Source organism: Perognathus longimembris, chromosome 2 (assembly GCF_023159225.1).
Source record: "Perognathus longimembris pacificus isolate PPM17 chromosome 2, ASM2315922v1, whole genome shotgun sequence".
In the NCBI taxonomy this organism is placed as follows: domain Eukaryota; kingdom Metazoa; phylum Chordata; class Mammalia; order Rodentia; family Heteromyidae; genus Perognathus; species Perognathus longimembris.
Genome location: NC_063162.1, coordinates 76,612,847 through 76,636,872, shown reverse-complemented (window position 1 = coordinate 76,636,872; position 24,026 = coordinate 76,612,847). Strand labels below are relative to the sequence as shown.

At 39.6% G+C, this 24,026-nt stretch overlaps 1 protein-coding gene across 4 annotated transcripts in view; it reads right to left on the bottom strand.

Annotated features, from left to right (window-relative positions):
* Positions 1-24,026, bottom strand: part of Abca13 (ATP binding cassette subfamily A member 13) — a 403,566-nt gene that overhangs the window by 254,035 nt on the left and 125,505 nt on the right. For all 4 annotated transcript variants that reach the window (XM_048339554.1, XM_048339551.1, XM_048339552.1 and 1 more), the window contains 4 exons: positions 19,954-20,067; positions 16,305-16,395; positions 7,030-7,206; positions 5,087-5,393 (listed from right to left, as the gene is read on the bottom strand). In XM_048339554.1, the coding sequence (XP_048195511.1) occupies positions 5,087-5,393; positions 7,030-7,206; positions 16,305-16,395; positions 19,954-20,067 (689 nt within the window). The remainder of the gene's footprint in view (positions 1-5,086; positions 5,394-7,029; positions 7,207-16,304; positions 16,396-19,953; positions 20,068-24,026) is intronic.

Here is a 24,026-nt window from a genome sequence, read left to right as displayed (position 1 = left end):
CCTAACTGTATCTTTTCTGTGGAAAGCTAGGAGTTCTAAATATCTTCAACATAGCTTAGAGTCCTAAACTTATATGTATTCAGTGAGATCTAGCCAATCTCCAAAAGCATTTGTCTGCTTAGCATTTGGGAGGAATATTTCTAGAAAGCAATTTAAACATTCTTAAAGTGAGCTTCTATTTTTTTTTCTCCTAAACCTTCTCTGGTCACCACTTAAAGGTAATTCCAGCAATCCAATTAAGTGAGGAATCATCTTTGATCCCTCTGGACTGCACTATCAAGTCTTTTGCACATCTGGGTTCTACCTCCAGAATGCAGCCAGAACTAGAACACTTCAAAAGGTTACCTTCACTGGGAACAAACCACTCTCATCTCTCAGTTGCACATGGTACATCCACAGCCTCTTCTGCACACAACATTCTCAGAAAGCCCTTTACAATGGGAGCCAGATGACATCACTGCTGCTTAAGACCCTCCCGTTGTTCTGTATCACTCAGATGATGTTATGATACACAAGCTCAGCTCTTTGACTTCATTATCTGTCCTCTTGTCCTTGTGTACTCTGCTTTGGTAACTGAATGCATTCATGCTACCACACTACTGTAGGGACTTTACATTGGTTGGTCCTCTGACCTGGAACACATATCCCTCTAATCCTGTTTTAATTTATCTGCCTTATAAGATCCATCCTTATCACATTAATAAATCCAGCTTCCCTCCTTATATGACTGACCCTCGTCCAACTCATAAATACCATAGCACTTAGTTACTGCATTTAACTTTTTAAAAATTTTTGTGCCACTCCTGAGACTTGAACTCACAGCCAGGGCACTGTCCCTGAGCTTGTTTTTGCTCACAGAACCACAGAACCACAGAACCACAGCTCGAGCCTTTTTTATTTTGTTTTGACCTAGTGCTTAATTGAATGTAAAAAAATCACACAGAATATCCTGCCTGGGCTGGCTTCAAACCACAATCCTCAGATCTCAGCTTCCTGAGTAGCTAGGATTATAGGCATAAGCCACTGATGCCCAGCTTGCACTTTTAATGCAGTTTTCATCATTACTGCATTTTTATACTTCCCTGAACTAGCAAGTGATGGGAATCTGCTTTGTTCTCATAACTCCATGTTGCTCCCCTCTCAGCCCATTCTTTTTATGTAGTAAAAGATCCTATATGAAGGACTTGTCTCTCCCATTTTTCTAGGTATCCAAAGATGGAATATGAAGGATTGACTCCCACTCTGTTTCTCCAGGTGCATACAGACATCAGGCAAGCCACCAAAGATATGTGCAGACTGCCTGACACAGTCAAGGAAATCTACCTAAGTCTGGCTATAAACATTCTATTCTGGGCCCAACTTCCCTAGACATACTTGCTTTTTCATTAGCCTCTGACTCCCTGCTCAGACTTCATAAAATTCCGATTCCTGTTCTACCTCTGCACAGTCTCCAAGCCCATGGAAAGGCTCTACCCCTTGCTGCTCTATCTCAATAAACAGTCCTTTCCTGTGGAAGATCGAGTCTGGCCTGTTTCCTTCCTTTCTCCTCCATTTTCCTAACAACAAAAAACTTTAGACCAGGGAGTTTCAGTTGCCTCATTCACTGGTTCACCCCACACCTAGAAGCTGGCAAAGAGTACATAAATGTCACAGAATACATTAATAAATTCATGCATATGTAGCTTGTTCAATAAGCTGCAGGAAACCACTAACAAAAATTTAAGCAAGTTTGGTCTATCGTACAAGCTGTTCATAGAATTTTTTACTCAGGTGACTCGGCTCCTGAAAGATCCAAGATGGTGTCAGCACACTCCACCTCCAGCAATGCAGACATGCTGAGGTGAGATGTAAAGGGAACACAGACAACAAAGAGAGGGCTCCAGGAGGGCTGGGAATGTAGCCTGGTGGTAAAGTATTTGTCTACCATGCATGAAGCCCTGGGTCCGATTCTTCAGCACCACATATATGGAAAAAGTGGGAAGTGGCTGTGGCTCAAGTGGTAGAGTGCTAGCCTTGAGCAAAAAGAAGCCAGGGACAGTGCTCCAGGCCCTGATTCAAGCCCAAGGAGTGGCAAAAAAAAAATTAAAATTAAAAAATTAAAAAAAGAGAGGGCTCCAGGGTTTAAATCTTTCAGAAAAGTGAAATACTTCTCCACCTTTGCCAACATGTAAAAGAAATCATTTCTGAGGAGCTATGTTGTGGTACCCTAGTGAGCAGGCAGAAAAAAGTAATTTCATGGCATCCCCCTCACACTCCTAGACATTCCACTAATTGCAACTAACGACTTCAATGCATCTCATGGTCAAGAATTAATTTTCATTAGTCATCTGACTCATTCAGACCCTCCCTTCAGACTACTCAGTTTGCCTAATAGCCAAGCCTTGTGGTCAGCAGGGAAACCCCACTACTTCTGGCTTTCCATCAACACATCTGCTTGAGAGTTCATCTTTCTCCCTAGACACATCCTGTGAAATGGAGTAGATGGATCAACCCTGCCCGCCTCCTGGGAACCACAGTAGCTGTATCCCCATCTGCCACGGAAGACAATCACACCACATTTTAGAGATGAAAGAAGACTGTCATGTGTGTTTGGGGTTGGTTGTTTTTGTTTGGGGGGGTTAGATACACCTTTAAACATAGCATCAGGAAACCTTGACTTCCCCATTCATCTAAATATGGTGGTGATTGCTCAGGTTTTGCAAGAATCTAAGTTGGAAAGGAAGCATTTTTTGCCTAACACCCAACCAGCACCACCAGTTTTCTTGGTTTCTGTTTCCTGTGCTATCACTTTCAAACGAAGACAGGGAGAGGCTTTGGGAGTATTCTTCTTTAGTGTTGAAAATTTTCAGAACCAAAAATATCATTACATTGAAAAGAAAGAAAAGCTTTCATTGTGCAAAGAAGTTTACAGGTCTTACAGATGATTTGCCTAATGAGACAGTTCTAGGTGAAAATAACACCTTAGTCTCTTTCTTCTTGACCCTTTGTTCTCTCCACCACACACTCAGACACCCCAAGTTAGACTCAATTAGGCAAGCTTTCTATCTTCTGCAGCCTTTTATCCAAACACTGTGATACGTGTTTCCTGTGATCTTGATCAGCAATGCATTGATGAGCTATAATGTATGAGGCATATTACTAGAGAGGAAGGGGAATAAGGCAGAAAGTCATTGGCCTTGCAAAGAGGATCCCAGGCACTTGTACAAGGAGTCTGACTTCTGCATGGTGACTGAAGGCTTTGTCCCATTCAGGGGATAAAATGTGTATGAGATGTTATCTCATTAAAACAAAAGTGGCTGGCCCTGGCCCTGGCCCGGTGCCGTAGCTCACACTTATAATCCTAGCTACTCAAGAGTTGAGGACTGAGGATCCTGGTTTGAAGCCTGTCCAGTCAGAAAAGTCCTTGAGACTCTTATCTCCAATAAACTACTCAGAAAAATCCAGAAGTGGAGCTGTGTCTCAAGTGGTAGAGCACCAGCTTTGAGTGAAAAGAAGTGCAGGAACAGCACCCAGGCCCTGAGTTCAAGCCCCAGGACTAGCAAAAGAAAAAAAAAAAAAAAAAGGTTGTCCTTGTTCTCATAACTAATGTCACACTCACGTTGTCCCTTTAATAACCTCACATTCTGCTGCTCTTCTCCACCATGCTTTCAAGAGTGTGGTAAGATGGCAGCATTACAGATGGTAAACAGCAATACAGAAGCAGGATGATTATGAGAACAAACATCCATCACGGGGAAAGGAAAGAATTAAGGCTGAGCCCTGCAGCCTGAAGTAGCATTACTCACCTCATTTAACACATTTGAAAAGTCCTTTTATGGTTTCTATGCAATGAGGTACCCCTAGAGCTCACAAAGCCCCAGAAGATCACAGACCCTGCTCTACTTTGGGAAGCACTGTGCCAGGCTTCAATTAAAGTCACCCAACTTCTCCAAGTGATCTAATCCAACTGCTCCAATAGAAATTTCTATCCCCATCCCCCTACACATCTCAAACCAAATCACACTATTTCAACTTTCAAATGTTCTTGGATTATTTCCTGAATACTTACACCAACAACCTAGGCTCTTGTGGTGTCCCTGGCCACTCTGCATAGTATGCAACACTTGGCCTACTTATTTGAAGGATCTGTGCCCAAAATGGAAAAGCCATTCCTTGTGTCCCCAAGTATAAGTAGGTAGAGTCTGAAGCTGGAAATACACAACCCTTGTAGACATTGTTTGTCAAATTTATTCTAAGAGCCAAGCATCTGTGGCTCATAGCTAGTTTGAAGCCAGACCAGTCAAGAAAGTAAGTCAGATTGTCATCTCCTTTAGCTAGCAAAAAGCTGAAAGTGGAGCTGTGGCTCAAGTAGAGGGCCAGACTTGAGCAAAAAAGGTAAGGAACAGAACACAAGCCCTGCGTTCTAGCCTCAGTATTGACACATCAACACACACACACACACACACACACACCCCTACACACACACACACACACACCTACACACACTAGTTTAGGTACACTTAAAACTATAAATGCTAAATAACAAATTTCAAACTCTACTTGATCACATTAAGTAGCCCCTAAGTTTCAGAAGAAGTTTGGTTCTCAGATCCCCAGTGGTACCAGAATCTACAGATACTCATGTTTCTGACATAAAATAGTAGATTATTTGCCTATAAACTATGACTATTCTCCAGGACACTTTAATTCATCTCTAAATTACTTGTTTACCTAATTCAATGCCTGGGTAGCACTTAATTCACATGAATTTAGTACAGTGCAGGACACATGGCTAATTCAAATTTTGCTTTGGAGAACTTTCTGACGTTTTTCTCTTTTCACAGAATTTTAATCCACAGTTGGTTGAACTTATGGATACAGAAACCCATGGATCAGAGGGTTGTCTGTACCTCAACCATTATGTTTATACCTGAAGAGTTCAAGTACATGCAAGATAAACATTAAGACATTAAAAAAAAGAAACAAGTTTTTATAATGCTCTTCAAAACGACTATAGAAAAGCTCCATGATTTTATGATCCTATTCTGTTTTGCAAATGCAGTTTCTCTTCCTGTGGGTAGACAATTGACTGGCTGTGGCTACTCACAGGTCACTGGTGTGGCAAGGGTAGGGGGCTGCCTGTGTCTGCGTAGTCGGCTCTAGGGCGTCCTGCCCAGTCTGTACCATAATGATAGCCCTTTCAATCATATCTTGCAGTGGGACAAAGATGTAGTTATATTTAAATCCATCTGCTGGTAGACTCTGAGGATGAAACTTCCAAGACGGGTTTTTTATCAAATCGGTTCTCATGCTGTATAAAATGCTGGTCCGAATTGTATATGTGACATGGGGTGGCAATTTGAGAGATGCTGATCTGACATGCCTGTGGACTAAGGAACTGTTGAAGATAACACCTAGTGAGTAAAAGGAAAAACAAAGCATCAGGAAGGAGCATACTCGGCCAGCACTGGTCAGACTGCTGCGTCCTAGGGTATCTCACAGCCTCCCATTTGTCTCCTAGAGGTTAAGGCCAATTTGTAGTGCCAAAAGCTTCCCATTCCCAGTCCTGCTCCTTTTTTTTTTTTTTTTTACAATTTTAATGGAATTATATTGGACTATCATCCATACAAAGATTATTTATAGTACCTCAAAAATTATGTCAAGTTGCTCAAGTATCAGAGGTTTGTTTCCCCCCTCCCTTTATAATTGCAGGTGCTACTGGGTGCCCAGAATCCATCTCTTTAGAATTACTTCTCATTCATAGCTTAGGCATATTCTTCTTTCTGACATAAAAAAAATCTTAAAATTGCATTCATTAATTTATTATGAGATGAATCGATCAGCTTCCCCCAAAATTCATACGCTGGAGTTCCAACACCCAGGACTTCAGAATGTATTCAGAGTTAGAGATAACATCTTGAGAAGGGCTGTAGTATTAAAATGAAGTATTTGGGGTGGGAGAGGAGCCTAATTCAATATGATGTTATCTTATCAAAATAGAAAACTAGGACACAATGGTGTATATATGTGGAAGATCACATAAAGACACATGAGGGAAAAATAAGCATCTATAAGTCAAGTGATGCCTATGGAAGATTCTTTCCCTCACAGCCTCAGAAGAAACCTGGATTTGATTTTGGATTTCCAGCATTTAGAGCTACAAGAAATCAAGTTTCGCCCAGTGCCAGGGTCACAACTGTAACCGTAGCTACTCAAGAGGCTAAGATCTGAGAATCGAGGTTAAGAGTCAGATCAGGCAGGAAAGACTATGATACTCCAATATCCAATTAACCATAAAAAATAAAAGCCAGAGTAGAGATGTAGCTCAAATGATAACAGTGCTAGCTTTGAGCATAAAAGCTAAGGGACAGTGCACAGGCCCTGAGTTCAAGCCCCAGGACTAGCAGGGGAACAATGGTTTCTGATATTTAAGTTATCAAAACTATAATACTTTATTGGGACACCGCTATAAAATATAATTCAAAACCTAAGGAAAAAAGTGATAATTAAATCAGTGATGGAATGTGTCATTGGCTTGCACAAGACCCTGCATCCAATCTCCAGTTCCAAAAATAATAATAATAACAGTAATAATAAACTTCTTACTAAAAGGATATGAAAGTATATATCATGTTTATCTTGAACAAGTACAGAGCTAATAACAGAATCTAGTTAGCCACTGTATTCTTTCCATTACCTCAGGATATTAATATAGTATGATAAAAATAAAGGTGTTGCTGGTAATCAGAGTAAAACTTGAGTCAAGAATAATTTATCATGTGAGATTTAACTATAAAATTACATTTAATAATAATAATAATAAAAACAGATCAAGAAAGTAGCACCATCTTTAGGATGATAGAAATGGCACTTGGTATGGCCTGAAACACACATATTCCTTAACTCAGCACATATATTTCTGCTTAACTTTGTTGTGTCTATAAAAGACTGTTTTTTAAGCCAACATAAGACACTCAGGGAGAAATATGCAAAATGCTGACCTACTGGAGTGTATGTCTATGTGAACACATTTTTTCCCCAAATACTTACTGGCCAGGAAGTTGTTCTGCTGCATGAGTTCATGTGCTTTGGTCTCCAGAACATCGACAGACTTCACAGCCTGGAAGCGGTCCAACACCACGCACGATGAGAGATTGACCAAGATACTGCCCAAGAACTGGAAGTGTCCAGTCCCTGTGTGGTTAAACATCTTATCCACCATTCCATCTGAGAAAAGCAAACAAAAAATTAGGACATACCATCTTCTCTACCATCTCAGTGCTTCCTGCTCATGCATTAGGGATAGTGCAAATGGATTTGAAACAAGTATTAATTCCTTCATCAAAAGTTGCTCAAAAGGACCAATTTTATTCATGTACAAAATTTGCCCCTCGTTAACCCATTGAAAATCCTCTAGCACTTTTTCTATATGTTCTCTGTGATATTGAATGAGAAGAAGAGAAAGAAAAGGAGTGAAATGAGGAGGAAGAGGAGGAGAAGAAGGAGAAGGAGGGGGGAGAAGGGGAAGAGGGAAGAGGGGGAAAAGGAAGTAAAGGAGGAGAAAGAGGAGAAGAAAGAGAAAACGAACAAGAACAAAAAGAGGAGGGGGAGGAGGAGCAGTTAGCACAAAAAGGGTGAGACTGCAACCCACTGTAACTTGTAAAAGGAGACTCAGGCAAAATAAACAGAAAGAAAAGAAATCCACAAGTGATGGGAAAAAGTCTTTCCAAGACAACTCAATAAAAACAATGCTCCAGCCTGGCCTGGAAGAATCCTAACTAATATGCTTTCACTGAAGTCGTAAGCATTTTGAGAAACACATTTGATGACATTCACATTACAAAAATAATAATCAGCCAAGTGCCAGTGGCTCATGCCTGTAATCCTAGCTACTCAGGAGGCTGAGCTCTGAGGATCACGGTTCAAAGCCAGCCCAGGCAGAAAAGTCCATGAGACTCTTATCTCCAGTAAACTACAAAAAGCCAGAAGTGGCGCTGTGGCTCAAGTGATAGAGTTCTAACCTTGACCATAAAGATGCCCAGGGACAATGCCTAGGACTTGAGTTCAAGCTCCAAGACTGGCAAAAATTAATCGTCGTCATCATCATCATCATCATCATCATCATCATCAAAGTTATTATCAGCAAGGAAACCAATCTTCCTATAGTCTCTGCCCCAGATTGGTACATTAGAAAAGCAAATAGATTAGTGAATACTGGCAATATCCTTGCTCTGGAAGCTGAACTTTAAAACCATTTTCACAGGAAAAAAAATGCTGAGGTGGTTTTGGTATTTTCATTCTGGTTTCAGGAAAGAGCTGCGAAAACTAAATTACCTGGAGAAACGAGTATGGGAAGATGGCCTAAGGAGGGAAAGCAACTGGGGACATCCCAGAAAGCAGAAGAGTCAAGTATGAACTGCGTCCCACTAATTTGCAATAAAGGAGGCCCTGCCACAGCCGACATCACAGCCCCAAGCCATCCAATCATGATCAGAGTGGGGACCAAGGTGCTACCCATCTCTCTCCAAGTGGTAGAAAGAGAACATGGCCCTTCTTGGCTTGTATACTGGCAGCTGTTCACCTGGTAAGGGTGACATTCACAGCAGAAGGATCACCATCCACTAAGGGTGGCCTTACTTAAGGTTTTCTTTTTTCTACTTGGTATTTTATAAAGAATGAATTGAGAAGAACTGAACATATGTACAAGCATCTCATCATGTTCATACACACCCACAACCTACACAAAACCACACAACAAAGCAAAAAACTTGTGGATAAAATTATAGTATGGGACAGCTGTCAGTGGCCAGTATACATCCCCTTGGTCATGGTACCTGTTTATTTCAGTCCCAAGCAGATGGAGGACATGAGCTTCTGGTACATTCTTCTTTTGAAAAGCACTCAGAGAGAGCTAGGTCACAACTTAGCCCTAGATTTAAAAAAAGTAGCTAAAACCAGAGTCCACAAATGGCACCAGTGGCAAAAATACTGATTAACAAGGAGTACTGATTTCTGGCCAGTTTCAGACTCACAATTTCTAAACTGTAAAGGCAAAAAGATCTTTGTCTGCTGAAATGTTAAATATTAGAAGGATCCCCAGAACCAGGGTTTTCCACCTCAACATGCCTTGATCCACAAAACTTAGAAGATGTCTCCCACTGTCAGAGATCTGAAGAGTACTGTGGAGTCCTCGGGGAGTTACTAAGCCTAAGAGCCAATGGTGTGGACTCGGCATCCACCTAAGAGGTCGAGAGGTTGGCCAGGGCTCTGGCCTGGCTTTCAGTGAGACTTCCCAGGGGCCTGACACTGTTCCTCACTCAACAAGAGGGTTTGGGGTGCTTGGTTTCAGGAGGGTCTCAAGTACAGAACACATTTGATCTGGAGAAAGAGAGCTTTGTTATCTAAGGGTTGGAGGGACCCAAGCCTCCCTTCATCACTCCCTAGAGTGAATATTTAACCTTCATGTTGTTTATGAAATGGGAAAGATAATAATATGCTTTGTAATCAGTGTGCAAACAATTAAAGAAAATAAAGCTTACAACACATCTGGCATTCACTGTGTCTGATGCGGAGGGAGCTTTAGGTCAGTATACTTTTAGGAGGGATTTTTTGTTTTGTTTTTGTGCTGGACCTCTTTTTGCTCAAAGATAGCACTCTACCATTTGAGCCATAGCTTCACTTCTGGCTTTATGCTGGTTAACTGGAGTTAAGAGCCTCATGGCCTTTTCTGCTCAGGTTGGCTTTAAACTGTGATCTTAGGTCTCAGACTACTGAGTAGCTAGGATTATGGGCATGTGATATGAGCACCTGATTCATCATTTTATAGTTGTTGAAATGGCATGTAAAATAGATTGCTGGTAGAGGAACAAACAAAATGCATTGCCTTCTTCTTACCTTCTTTTTCTAAGTCAACTATTAGGTAATTTTCAGGATTGAAATATTGTTCTATGTAGCAGCTGGATTTCCAGGGTGAAAATCCCTACCCCTACCACCAAGATGCCATTTCTGGCACCCTAGTCTGTTGTGACACTCAAAGCAGGGCCTGTACAGTTGTCTTAGATTACATGGGTGAAGCCAACAGCTGTGGAGTTTAATACTTTCTCCTTCATTATCCTAGTCTATGTCCTTTTCCAAAATGGTACCACAGGTCTCACGTTGCTGGTCCAGGGTGTTCATGGCAGAGGATGAAGAGAGATGATAGAGGTGGAGTAGGCAAAGAGGAGACAGGAAGCCTGGATGCATCGACCAAGTGAAATGGTCATGACATGACTTAGTCTTTGTGTGTATGAACATTTTATATCTTATCAGTCCACTCCTTTGTTTCAACTTAAAATGATCTCATGTTTTCTCCCAAATGTTGAAACAAAAGTGATGCCTTCGGCTACCTGTCATATTCCCTCCACAGCTTCCTGGGACACTGCCTGGCACCTCCTAGAGTTTCTGTGACTGCGCTCAGAGGATGCCAGTTGAAATGTAACTGCTACCAAGGCTGGCATCTATGGGTTATGCTGTGGCTGAGGTGAAGACCCCCTTGGGGTTTCTGTTGTTTTCTGAATTGTGTGGGTATGCCACCAGGCTTGAATGTTTTCACATGAAATGACAGTGCTGGGAGCCATCAAAAATAAGGTGCATAAATGAGTACCGCTGAGCTGACAAGACACGGCTCTGCTCTTGTAGCAATTCTGCTACATAGTCTGTCTTTGATGTCTGTCAAAATTTTAGCTTCCTCATTCTTAGCAAGGGGGAAGCAAAACTATGCATGTGGTTGCTGTAATGGTTTAATTAAGTTTTATATTAAACTACCGTATTACTGAATGCTTCCTACTACTATATTTTTAATTGCTAAAGACAGCATGTCGATGCTCATCAATTAAGTACGTTTTCATTCTTCTACAGAACATCACCTAGAAAACAGAAGACCCTGAAATACATTGCCCATTGTGGGAGATGCAAAGTTTATTGATAGAGAATGGGAGAGTATTTAATTTTACAATGTGGGGTCACACTGGTGATTCTTTGTGTGTTGCATTTTATATGCTGACCATTTGTCAGGTAATATGTTACTCTACTATCTTGCTTTAGTAATCTTGGTTAAGCAATTAAACTGCACATACTTACAGATGGTAAATACAATAAAGAGTAACTTGACCTCACTATAGGGTAGCTTTAATTATCCTCCATGGGAACAATCAAAGCTGCTTTTTCTTTTTTATAGGCCTTAAGAATTTGAGCCATTTACATAAATGGAAGCATAAGTGCAGAGGTGGAAAAGATAAACACATATTCATAGGTTTGGGGGTATAATTTGCAAACACAATTCATGGTATAATTTGCAAGCACAGTTTATGGCTTTGTACCCATGGATTCTGTATCCATGGGCTCAGTCAAGCTCACATCAAAAATATTTTTAATTGTGTCTAATTCAAACATACACAGACTTTTACTCTCATCATTGTTATCACAAAAATATAGCATTTACACTGTGTTAACTATTATCAGTACATGGACTTTCCTGCCCAGACTGGCTTGGAATTGGGATCCTCAGATCTTAGTCTCCTGAGTAGCTAGGATTATAGGTATGAACCACCAGTGCCAAACTTGACTATGATCATAGAAAATGATGTTCATGGAAATGCTCAAAGAAAAATATTTACTTTTGAACATATATGCCTGTATAAAAAAGATAAAAATCTACTAAGTATACATCTCAGGAAGTGAAAGGCATGAGGAAGGAAGGAAAGGAGGGAGGAAAGAACCAAAGGAAAACATAAAATACTGAGATGAAACAAAGCCACTGTGTTATATTTTCTTTTTAAGATTCACAAAATTGATAGCCCATTACAAGATATATGGAAGTACAAGAGTAAATGTAGGAGGAAGAGAAAAGAGGAAAGACAAGGAAGAAGTAGAAGAGTAGAGGAGGAGGGCAAGAGAGGATACAGGAATTAAATAAAAGATATCTCCACTTTATCTTCACCTATAAACAAGACATTACTGGATAGCATTACTTAGAAATTGTTTTTGTTGTGTATCCTGCTTTAAGATGAAATTTGTGAATGTGATTCCCAAAACAAGATAATGAAATAAATATGAGAGTGGAAACCAAGATCATGATATCCCACCCAGGAGAGCAGAGAACTCTTGGGATGGCCACTAGGTATGGATGGAATGGACAGAGTAAAGAGCAGCCCTACCAGCTGTCTGCAGACAGCCAGACTGGACATAAAGATATGCTGACACACTGGGGGAGGGAGGAGGTTAGCAGAGAGAAATATCATTTTTAAAGGGCATTGCATTTTCATGCATAGTCTGACTTTGCAACAGATAGTACTTATCTGGTCTTTATGTTTTATCTGAATAAAAATGGGCATACAATTAGAGTGGGAGTGACCAGGCAGAGAAATGATGGAATGTAGAACGAATTTGTGTCTTTCCTAACAGGGAATCGATTGATAATTTCTACTGTGAACAAAGCAAGAAATACTGCTATAGATGTTATTATTTAAGACTATGGTAATCAATCCATAAGAAATCTCTCAATTTCAAAGTGGTTCATCTTAGGGAATACAAGTGGGTGGGACAGCTCAGTTAGGAGATTCTTTTCTAGTAACAGAGCCAATGGTTATAAAGTTAATTTTCTTTTACAAATAACTTAAAAATATATGATGGAAGGACCATTTTGTAAAAATACATGTCTGTACTCACTGGAGAACACAACATTCCATTTGAAAAAGAGCTCCAGATCTGGAGATGATGGTGCATGGATCTCCTTTATCTTATTTATATTGTCTATTGTTTCTACAAGAAAAACATGTTGCTTTGCAATAGAAAGTCAATTTCAAGAGTTCTATAATGAGTGGAATGGAGAAGCTTTTTGAGGTTGATTTTGGGGAGGAGAATGAGGGAGAGTAATGGAATGGGTGAATCTGAACATGGTGCACTGTGTGCATATACAAACATATCAAAATGAAACTCCCAGCCAGGTGCTGGAGGCTCACACTTGTAATCCTGGCTACTCAAGAGACTAAGATCCGAAGATTATTGTTCAGAGCCAGCCAGGGCAGAAAACTCTGTGAGACTCTTATCCCAATTAACCACAGAAAAATCCCAAAGTGGTACTGTAGCTCAAGTAGTAGAGCACTATCCTTGAGCAAAAGGAGTTTAGGGACAGCAACCAGGCCCAGAGTTCAAGACCCAGGACTGGCAAAGAAAAAAGAAAGAAAGGAAGAGAGAAAGAAAGAAAGAAAGAAAGAAAGAAAGAAAGAAAGAAAGAAAGAAAGAAAGAAAGAAAGAAAGAAAGAAAGAAAGAAAGAAAGAAAGAAAGAAAGAAAGAAAGAAAGAAAGAAAGAAAGAAAGAAAGAAAGAAAGAGAAAAGAAAGAAAGGAAGGAAGGGGAAGGAAGGAAGGAAAGAAAGAAAAGAAACTTCCTTGTACAACTAATCGACACTCATAAAAAATGTTTTTAAACAGTGATGCAATGAATAAAAATGACACAGGGAGTGTGTCAATATATCTTTAAGTAGTGATTTTACCACAGTGTCTAGCTACAAGTTATGAAATGAAGAAATATGTGTACAACCTGGCTATGCATCTGAAAGGGATACAGACCCAATTAGATGAGTTAATTCTTGAGCTATAGAGAAACCAATAGAGAATTTCAAGACTGGGAATGTAACTCAGTAGTAAAGCACTTGGTACCTAACATGAACAAGGTCCTATGTTCAAGCCCCACCACTACACAAAGCAAAGCAAACGGAGGTCAGTTTCTCATATCCCACACCACCCCAAGCCATGAAGAACACATGCAGTCATACTGTGACTGTATATGAAGGGCTAGATGTGTTGAAAGAGAAAAATAATCCTCAACCTCTCCTAGTTAATGAGAGGATTTTCAGTGTCCAATTACAGGGAAAGGATTCATTTGTGACCTCAAAATTCCATGCAAATACTGCATCCTGGGGCCCCATCCTGGATTATCTGTTTGGGGCCGAAAGATCTCACAGACCATGGTAGTCTTTGGCTCCGAGGACATAACATGAAAACTTCACTGTGTGTGTGTGTGTGTGTGTGTGTGTGTGTGTGTGTGTGTGTTCTGAGGCTTGAACTCAGAGCCTAGGCACTGTCTTTGACATTCTTTTTCTCAGGGCTATCATTCTACCACTCGAACCACAGCACCATTTCCAGCTTTTGGAGTATTTTACTAAAGATAAAAGTGTCTTGGACTTCCTGCCTGGGCTGGATTCAAATCACAATTCACAGATCTTAGACTCCTGAGTAGCTAGGATTACAAGCATAAGCCACCAGGTGAACTTCACTTTTTAAAAGATATTCTAATAAAAAAAAAAATTAAGGCCATAAAGCATCTCCAACCAAGCCAGGCACCAGGCCCACACCTGTAATTTACAACCTTGTAAAGTAGAAAAGTCACCAAGAATTTTTTTTTTTTTCCATAAGAGGGCAAGACTGTTCTTTTTCTTCTTCTTCTTCCTTTTTTATCAGGTGTAGGGTTTGAACTCAAGGCCTAGGAGCTGTCCCTGAGCTTTTTTGCTCAAAGCTACACTCCACCATTTAAAGCCACCATGCCACTTTCAGTTTCCTGGTGGTTAATTGAAGATGAGAGTTTCATAGACTTTCCTGCCCAGGTTGGCTCAGATCTTAGCCTCCTGAGTAGGTTAGGTAGGATTACAGGCATGAGCCACCACTGCCCAGCCAGGACTGTTCTTAATAAAATAAGGTCACAGCTGGTAAAAGTAGCTCACGTTCCTCAAGAGGCTGAGTTAAAAGCTAACCCATGCAGACAAATTCAAGAGAGACTTCTTTTTCCAATTAACCAGCAAAAAGCCAAAAGTGGAGGTGTGGTTAAAGTGACAACCATGAGTGCAAAAGCCAGGTATGAGAGCTAGAGTACCTGAGTTCAAGCTCCAGTACTGACACAAACACACAAACAAAAACAAAATGCCTTGCCTTTCCATACCCTTCATACTTCACCTATGTATGAGTCCCTTTTCCGTGCATAAGCAGAGGCCAGGGTTCCAGGGTCCTAAATCAGCCTGACACTCTTCCTTTTCTGGTCTGCAATCCCCTTCCTCTGCTTTAGGTTTTTAACAGGCACTCGGGCATGCCTCTGGCAAAGCCCTAAGTCTTCTCTGGCATCGCTGTTTCACAGTAGCAGGAAGAAAGAGTCCATGGCCCTCTCCAGATCTTTGCTCTCTTATGTGCTCAGTAAATAAGCCCAATATGGTGGCACATGAGCATGAGCAAAGAGTCATGAGTTCCAGGCCAGCCTAAATTCCATAGCAAGGTTTTGTCTCAAGACAAAGAAATAAGCACAACGATAACAGAAACACATAAATGATGTTATAGATTATAGCCAGAATTCAATCTAAGTTTCCTAATTGATAGATATTTTTGGTCTGATCTTTACATTTTCAAACCAATGTGATTGCTTTCAATGTACTGTTAACTCAATAGTGATTTTTTTTTTTTAGGAGAAGCAGATCTGAGTGTTATTTCTTCAATAACTTCAGTGACTTCTTTAAATAAGGTAAGGCACCTTACAAATACTTCAAGAAAAATATTTAACTTTGCTAGGAAATCCTACAATTTAACAATAAATAATTAGTCTCAAGACTCAAAAGTGCAGGAAATTCAAGCATGTTATTCCTTCCAAATTCTCCACCAAAACAAAACATTTATGTACATGTTAGATATAAACCATGTACATTACAGTATATAGTTACTATAGTTTAATAGTTATAACTTTTCACTAATTTATTTTATCTATTTGTTTTATGTTTTATATATATATATTATTATCAAACTGAATTACAGAGAGGTTACAGTTTCATACATTAGGCACTGGATACATTTCTTGTACTGTTTGTTACATCGTCCCTCATTCCCCCCTCCCCCCTCCCCCTTCCCCTTCCCTTCTCCCATGAGTTGTTCAGTTAATTTACACCAAACAGTTTTGCAAGTATTGCTTTTGTAGTTGTCTTTTTGTACCCTGTGTCTCTCGATTCTTTTGTAACCTTGCTTTGTAATCCACACTTCTAGCATTCCATTCAGAACCCTTCTTTTTTTTGGTTGTTTTTTGTCTTAACGAAGTTCTTTACAAGTCAAGCCCTAAAGCAGTAAGTCAGAAAAGTTCATGCATAAGTAAACTTTGGCATAACTAGTTGAAACCCTTCACAAAAAGAGACTGCAAACTCAGAGAGTAAAAGTGACAACACAATATCATCAAGCAACTTTGTGGCACAAGGAGCAGGGCACAAGCAGGATAGTCATTGGAGCCATGAACCCCACCCTGTACACAAGAATATTTACCATAAGTCTGCAGAGTTTCCGTAAGTTTGTCCACATCAATGTGCAACTGGCTTTCTATAAAGTGTCTTATAAATTTGTTTCTCAGGGCATCCTAAAGAAAAGTAATATATCATAACAAAAATAATTGCATTGTGTCCTCTTATTGAATAGTACTAGATTTATTCCAAGTTATTTTATTCAGGAAAAAGACAAAGTGAATCCACTCACAAGAAGTTGTAAAACATCACAAATAACTAATAGGTGATCAGTTCTTTAATCTTGTAAAGCAAGAATAGCAATTGTGAAAATTTTAGACTCTAATTTTAATTACTCACTGATACTAAAAATGGAAAATGGAGAATAAGTTAATTAGTGGCTATTTGGCCAAATTTTCTAACACCCACAACACCATGATCCTCTGTCATTTTTAGATTTCCCTCTTTTTTTTTTCTTTTTTTCTTTTTGCCAGTACCAGGACTTGAATTAAAAAAACATGGGTTTTTAACTGGCTTTTTTGTCTAACTTTTTTACTGTTTGTTTCCCCCCCCCCCCGCACTGGTTAATTGGAGATGGAGTACATGGTGTTTTCTGCCAACCTAGCTTTGAACCTCAGTCCTCAGATCCTAAGCTACTGAGTAGCCAGGATTACAGACATAAGCCATCAATGCCTGGCTATCTTCTTTATTTTACATTCATTTTTATATTGATCATTTGGCAAATGCAGGGCCGCTGTTATAAAAGAAGAAAGACTTGCATAGGACCCAACCCCTGTCTTAAATCTTGTGACACCCAGAACATAACCAATGGAATACTCGCTGGACGCATCTCATTGTGATGTTCCTAACTTGTTTTATTTGTTAATGGATTTAATATAGAGAGTCCTACCAAAATAATTTTTCATAGACTTCATGAAATTGTGCACCTTGATTTTTCCATTAGCATGCATTTATTTTCATTATACTTCCACACACCACAACCAAAACAAGAAACCTGAGAGCAGGAAAGTACTGTTGCAGTGGCACTTAATACCAGAATTCAGAAGTAAAAGTTAATTCTAGAATATGCTAGCTCCTTTGAGAATATCTGTTTCACCATTTAACTTTACAACATGGAAACTTCAGATTGTAAATGCTCTGCTAATCTGTGCCACCTGTGTTTGTCCCTTTTACTGCTTATATTCACCTTTACTAATTTTGTCTGCGAATGACAAGACTTTGGTATGAAATCTGTTTGCTTCTTAAATCTTGTTTATCTTCTTTCATTTGGGCACTAGTTATTTGCTTGATAATGTACAGGGTACATTATTATGCAATTATCTCATTTAATCTTGGAGACATTCCCATGAAGAAATAACTACTAACTTTTACTGATGGGAAAAACCCACAGCCGAATTCATAGCATTACCCAAAGGCACTAAATATCACCATCTAGTGGCAGAACCAGGTTGAGACGTCACTCTAAACCCAAAGACAGGTTTCTCTGAACAGGACCCAATGCTAGGAGAAACACAGTTAACAATTCGTGACATCATATTCTGTATAAAGTAAAAGTTTTTCGCATAGATGCTTGTGTGTCTTTACTTTGACGTGAATACCTAGTAACAATACTTGACTAAACTGAAGATTTTTCAAGTTGATGCCCAATGCTTGGAACAGAAATTGGTTTCCTTTTTTTATACAGTCAATTTGGAACTTAGGATATAGCACATCATTATCATAATGCTTAACTAATTAATGCATAATAGCCTGAAAGCATTCAATTTAATGCAGAATTTAAAGCACATACAAATGCAAGTAAATTATCAATTATTCTCATAATTGGACCATCTTACATAAATAAAACTGAACATTTCCAAAATTTCACACGTATTCAACTTTACATCAATTTTACTACAGATAAAAGTCATACAGGAAGTGAATTTGATCACAGTATATTATATGCATGTATGGAAGTATCTTAATGAAATACCTTTGTACAGATAACATGCACTAAAATGAAACAGAAAAAAGGAGTAACAAAAAGTTGGATTTGATCAAAATGCATTATATGCATGTATGAAAATATAGTTTTTTAAAACCATTTGTGCAAAAAAATATGTTAAATAAATAAATAAAATGTACTAGTCAGCATTCACACAGAGAATGAAGGAGGAGGATATTCTTAGGAGAGGTTCATGAAGGTGCAAAAGCTATGTGCAGGGCTGGGGATATAGCCTAGTGGCAAGAGTGCCTGCCTCGTATACAAGAGGCCCTAGGTTCGATTCCCCAGCACCACATATACAGAAAACGGCCAGAAGCGGCGCTGTGGCTCAAGTGGCAGAGTGCTAGCCTTGAGCGGGAAGAAGCCAGGGACAGTGCTCAGGCCCTGAGTCCAAGGCCCGGGACTGGCCAAAAAAAAAAAGCTATGTGCATCTGATCATATAAAATAGTATTGATCTGGGCTGGGAATATGGCCTAGTGGTAAAGTGCTCACCTTGTATACATGAAATCCTGGGTTCAATTCCACAGCACCACATATACGGAAAAAAGCTGGAAGTGGCACTGTGGCTTAAGAGGAAGTAGTGCTAGGCTTGAGCAAAAAAAAAGGCAGGGACAGTGCTCAGGCCCTGACTCCATGCCCCAGGACTAGCAGCAAAAACAAAACAAATAAACAAAGTAGTATTTATCTAAATGAACTCCAGGTGATAGAAACAATGTTTTTCCAGGAAATGGAAACAAGAAGATGTTTTTCTTTGTTGCTGTTATTGTTTTCATTTCCTTTTATCTTGTTTATCTGTCTTTGGAAGGGTAAGTGGACAAAGGGTGAGCAAATGCAGTACTGATAGTCACTAGACACTATGTGGAAAATCAACTCTATGACTTGTGGGTCTGGGAAGGAAAACCTGGGAGAGCATGAGGGAAGGGGTCACGCTGTCCAAACACAAATGTGCTCTTCACCTGACTGATGTAACTGCAACCCTTTTGTTTATCACTTTAACAGTAAATAAATTTTAGAAAGTTTACTAGCAAACCATGTTTGCTACCATCTGATAGAATCATTTTTAAATTTTAGCTTATTGTAAGGGTTACAATAAGTAAGGTAATGAATACATTTCTTGTCAAACATTATTACCCTCTCCCTCACTTTCTTCCACTTTCCCTCCCCCAACGCCCCTCCCCCTAAAGCTGTAAAGTTAATTTCCATCATAGTATCTTGTAAGGATAGATGTTGAATTGATTCATCCTTTGTCCTTTTTCTCACCACTTTGTTATTCCCTTTCCTTTCCCCAAATCAGATAAACATATATACAAGACACAGGGTACCAAAATTAACCCCCAAAAAGTGACAATGGGGGATAAATCAAAGAAAACAAACAAAAAAAAAACAGAAATTCAAAAATAACTTCACACAGTACATTACCAAAAAAAACCCCTCTTGTTTCCATAACTTGGAGTTCATTTTGATTAGCATCACTTTATATGGTCATATGTACATAGCTACTGAGCTATTGTGATTCTCTTCTAGGACTATCCTAGACATACACTAACCATTACTAACAAGGGAAACCATGGAGCCTATGTTTCTTTGGGTCTGGCCCACTTCACTTAGTATAACTATTTCCATGAAAGTCTGCCGCACTGGCTCAGACAAACCCAAGCAGGTAGCAGCCTGGATCTCTGCCCCTACTCACTTGCAGCTGGTTGAACATCTGTCCATGTCCACTCCCCTGGAAAAAATGGGACATCTTCAGCAGTATTTCTGATAAGGATTTTAGCTTGTCCACAAAATAAAAAGTATAATTCGCCTGCAAAATGAAGCACACATGGTAAGTCTCTTAGGTTGTTGCTGCATTAGAACAAATCTTCAGACTTGCAGCAACTATAGGCACAGCAGCATACAGGAAAGAGCAAGAATCTCTGTCACCCCCTGCAGACTGCCTGACACTTCTCTTGACCCCAAGAAAATGTCAATACTCACAAGTCAGGATACAGTAAAGACACTTGCACACCACATCCATATTTGTTGTTGCACTATTTACCATAGCCAAGTGATAGAAATAGCCCAGATTCCCTCCAATAAACAGATGAAGAAACATATATGTGTGTACATGTTTCTTAATAGATGTATATGTATATATGTTTCTTAATACATATATAATGGAATTTTAGTCATCCATCAGGAAGAATGATATATATATATCATCTGCAGGGTGTTAAGTGAAGTAAGTCAGGTTCAGAGAAACAAAAGATTCAAGTTTTTTCTCATCTGTGAAAGTTACATATAAATCATAAATATTTGTAAACATATATGTTTATATATGACACATATGTGTTAATAAAGTATGGTATATGCAGGAGAGAATTCCAATAGTACAACTACTCTGAACAACTATCTTAATAATAACAGGAGGCCAGAACATGTGTTGGTGAATGGGTATGGCCAAAAAGGGGGCAGACGAGGGAGGAAAAGTGGGCAAATACAGTCACGATATTCCATATGCATGTAAAAACTGAGTTAGGTAAATCTAGGACATGGGTTGAGTTTGGAAAGATAGGGGAGACTGATGAAAGAGATGACATCTGAAAAAAATCATAAAAACTACAGTTATAGACCCATAGAAGAAGGTATGCAACTATATCTCTCAAAAGAAAAAGATCTTATCCTGTATCCTAAGGAAATAATTTAAATGAAATAAAATAAACCATAAGGACAAAATCCAAAGAGGAAAGAGTTCCAATTTCCACTCAACCCATTTCAAACTTGAAATGGAATAGTCAATCACTGTCTCGATGGACAGATGAATGCAGGAATAGATGGATGCATAAATGGATACATAGAGAGATGGATGGTTGGGTAGATGAATGGATAAATGGGTGGATGGGTAAAGGAGAGATTAGAGGATAGAAAGATGGAGGAAAAGACAAAGCACTCTGTAGTCCCTTTATAAAAGGGCCTTGGCCTTCCCAGAAAAACAGAACAGCTGGACATACTCTCCTTCAACATGTTAGGACAGAACAATCCAGAAAAGTTCATGAAGGGTACTGAGTTGGAGGAACTAATTTGAGTCCTTGACTGGTCACAAGATTCTGAGCAACTTTTCTCAGCATTCTGGGAAGATGACTGGTGGTCAAGAGGACACAGCTGAGACACCATTGCATAGTTTGTTAGTTACTAACGAGTGAAATTGGATCTGAAGGCTAGAGTAATGGAAGTTCACAGGCATCCAACTTCTAGGGGAAAATGAAGCAATGTCTAAATTTCTCAAGGTTTAAACATCATGTAATCTCACAGAACAGGTACATCCATAAGCCTACTGATACAGCTTTTGAGTCCTGCTGTTTTATAGGTGATTCTATCAAAAACATCTCATCATAAAATGTAATTATTTCTACTCAGGCAACAGTCCTGAGTTCTGATAAAATGGTTTAGGTAGAACATTTTCACCCACTTGAGCACCTAGCTCCAGGCTAACAACATGCTCTTAGATCACTGATTAGATGCCTAAGGTCAGAAGCAGATTGCTATGAATTCTCCTCCCACTGCAACTCTCTGGGGATGACTTCAGCCTGCCTGGAGGTCTTGAGTCTCCTTCAAGCATCACTCCATCCATGTAAACAATCCCAGTGCAGAGCTCCTGGTGTCCTCGCTCTGCTGGCTGTATTTAGAGTCCAGACCTGGACAGCTACTACTCCCTGATATTTTTCATCTTGATCAGTATCCAAACCAAGCATTTCCATTTCTACACTAGTTACTTAATCATCAGGCTTTATTTCCATTCAATCATAAAAACAGAAATAGCTTCATCTTTAACCTGTGTGACTTCATTTTCATCCTCCCAAAGATGTACCTCTGAAGGGACTCAGAAAGGTGAAATGCCACACCTTCCTACTCAAAGCCATAAGCATGCTGCCAATTTCTATCATTAGCTAAGCAGCATCCCAGATGAAGACAGTAAAGGTATCCTTAGAATATAGGATCCTTATTACTTGATAACTAAGATATACAAATAATCCAGGCTGTTTGAGTCCACTAAACATGAATGTGAACCATGGGCTTTCATTTCCTAGTTGATAGTGTAAATGTAAATGTAAACCTAATCAATCCTTACTATATTTAGTGAGAAGAATGGGTTTAATAACACCTACCCCATTTGGTTTTCCTGTAAGATGTAAATGAGAGAACATTTGAGAAAGTATCAATGGTGAGTTAAAACTCACAGAAATAATGCTTGGAGCTCCTAACTACTTAGGAGGCTGAGATCTGAGGTTTGTGGTTCAAAGTCAGCCTATGCAAGAAAGCCCATGAGACACTTATCTCTAATAAACTACCAAATAAGCCAGAAGTGGAGCTGTGGCTCAAATGGTAGATCACTAGCCTTAAGCAAAAGAAGCTCAGGGACAAGTCCCAGATCCTGAGTTGAAGCCGAAGGACCAGCATCAAAAAATAGAACAAAAACTCATAGAAATAACTGTTCAGTGGAAAGTGCTTCTATATTTAGGGCAATGACATTGTTCACGTTAGAGTTCCCTCCTCTCTTAGATCAGACCCAATGAGAATCAACTATGCTAGAGAGAGGACATGAAAAGTCAGCCTCTTTCTTTATACCCCTGGTGAGAGCCAGGTCCTCTCAGAGGAAGCCATCTTCCTCATCCACTCCATCGCTCAGGCCCTGGCCTTCACATCCTGATCAAACTCCAGCAAGAGGATAAACTGGATTTTATTCACCTGTGAATCCTCTTGAGGAAAAGCACTTAACTAAAGCAGACAAAAACTAAATAAAATATTTTGTTTGTGTAATAAAACAGATCTAGGTTCAAATGTCATGTAAGCCTCTTTATGAGACTTTGGCAAAGGTACATCCCCACACAATGCTTTCTACCCTGCACACAGGTGACACTTGCTGTTCTCTACCATAGCCATGGGTATAAATGAGCTTCTTAAACAGGGGGGCTGTTCGTATAAAGATTATACTATATAACTCTTCTGCAACTGCTCCTTCTATTTCTACTCAAAATACATTAGGTAAATTACAAATTAGTTTAAGAACTGATGAGCTTTATGGTAACTGTTCTCGATAGCTTCATTCCTCAAAACTAAAGAAAAAATTGTCAACTTATCCTCTTGAAATTCCCAATGTGCCCTTCATTATCTGTTTTTTTCCTTTTTTCTCCCCAACAATTCATTTTTTTATTTTTTTATTGTCAAAGTGATGTACAGAGAGGTTACAGTATCATACATTAGGCATTGGATACATTTCTTCATTACCTGTTGTACACTAATGAAGATGGGTCCTTGAATCTCTCTCCTCTGGCAACTGGCACAATACTAAACTTGATCAGTAGAGGGCACTAAAGGGACCACAAGATTTTCTATTTCAAGCCTGCTAAACCCCTAGCACTCCCTGCCTCCTCCCATCTGCCTACCATTTTATTACCACTGGGTTCCTACTATGTGCAGTTTCTGCCATGGTCAATATACACAGCATCCCACAAGGTATTTCCCTGGGAATGTGGTGCTATAGAACGCCCCTGCGTCAGTCCTCCAGGTCTCAGCCTCTTGAGTAGCCAGGATTAGAGGGGTGAGCCACCAACACCAAGCCTACTATACTTTTTTGAGGAGTTGGGGAGGGTGGCTATGTGCATGCATATATGCACATAGCAATAGTGAGGCTTGAACTGAGGCTCTAGGTGCTGTCCCTGAGCTTTTGTGCTCAAGGTTGGCACTCTACCACTTCAGCCACAGCTCTACTTCTAGCTTTTTTGT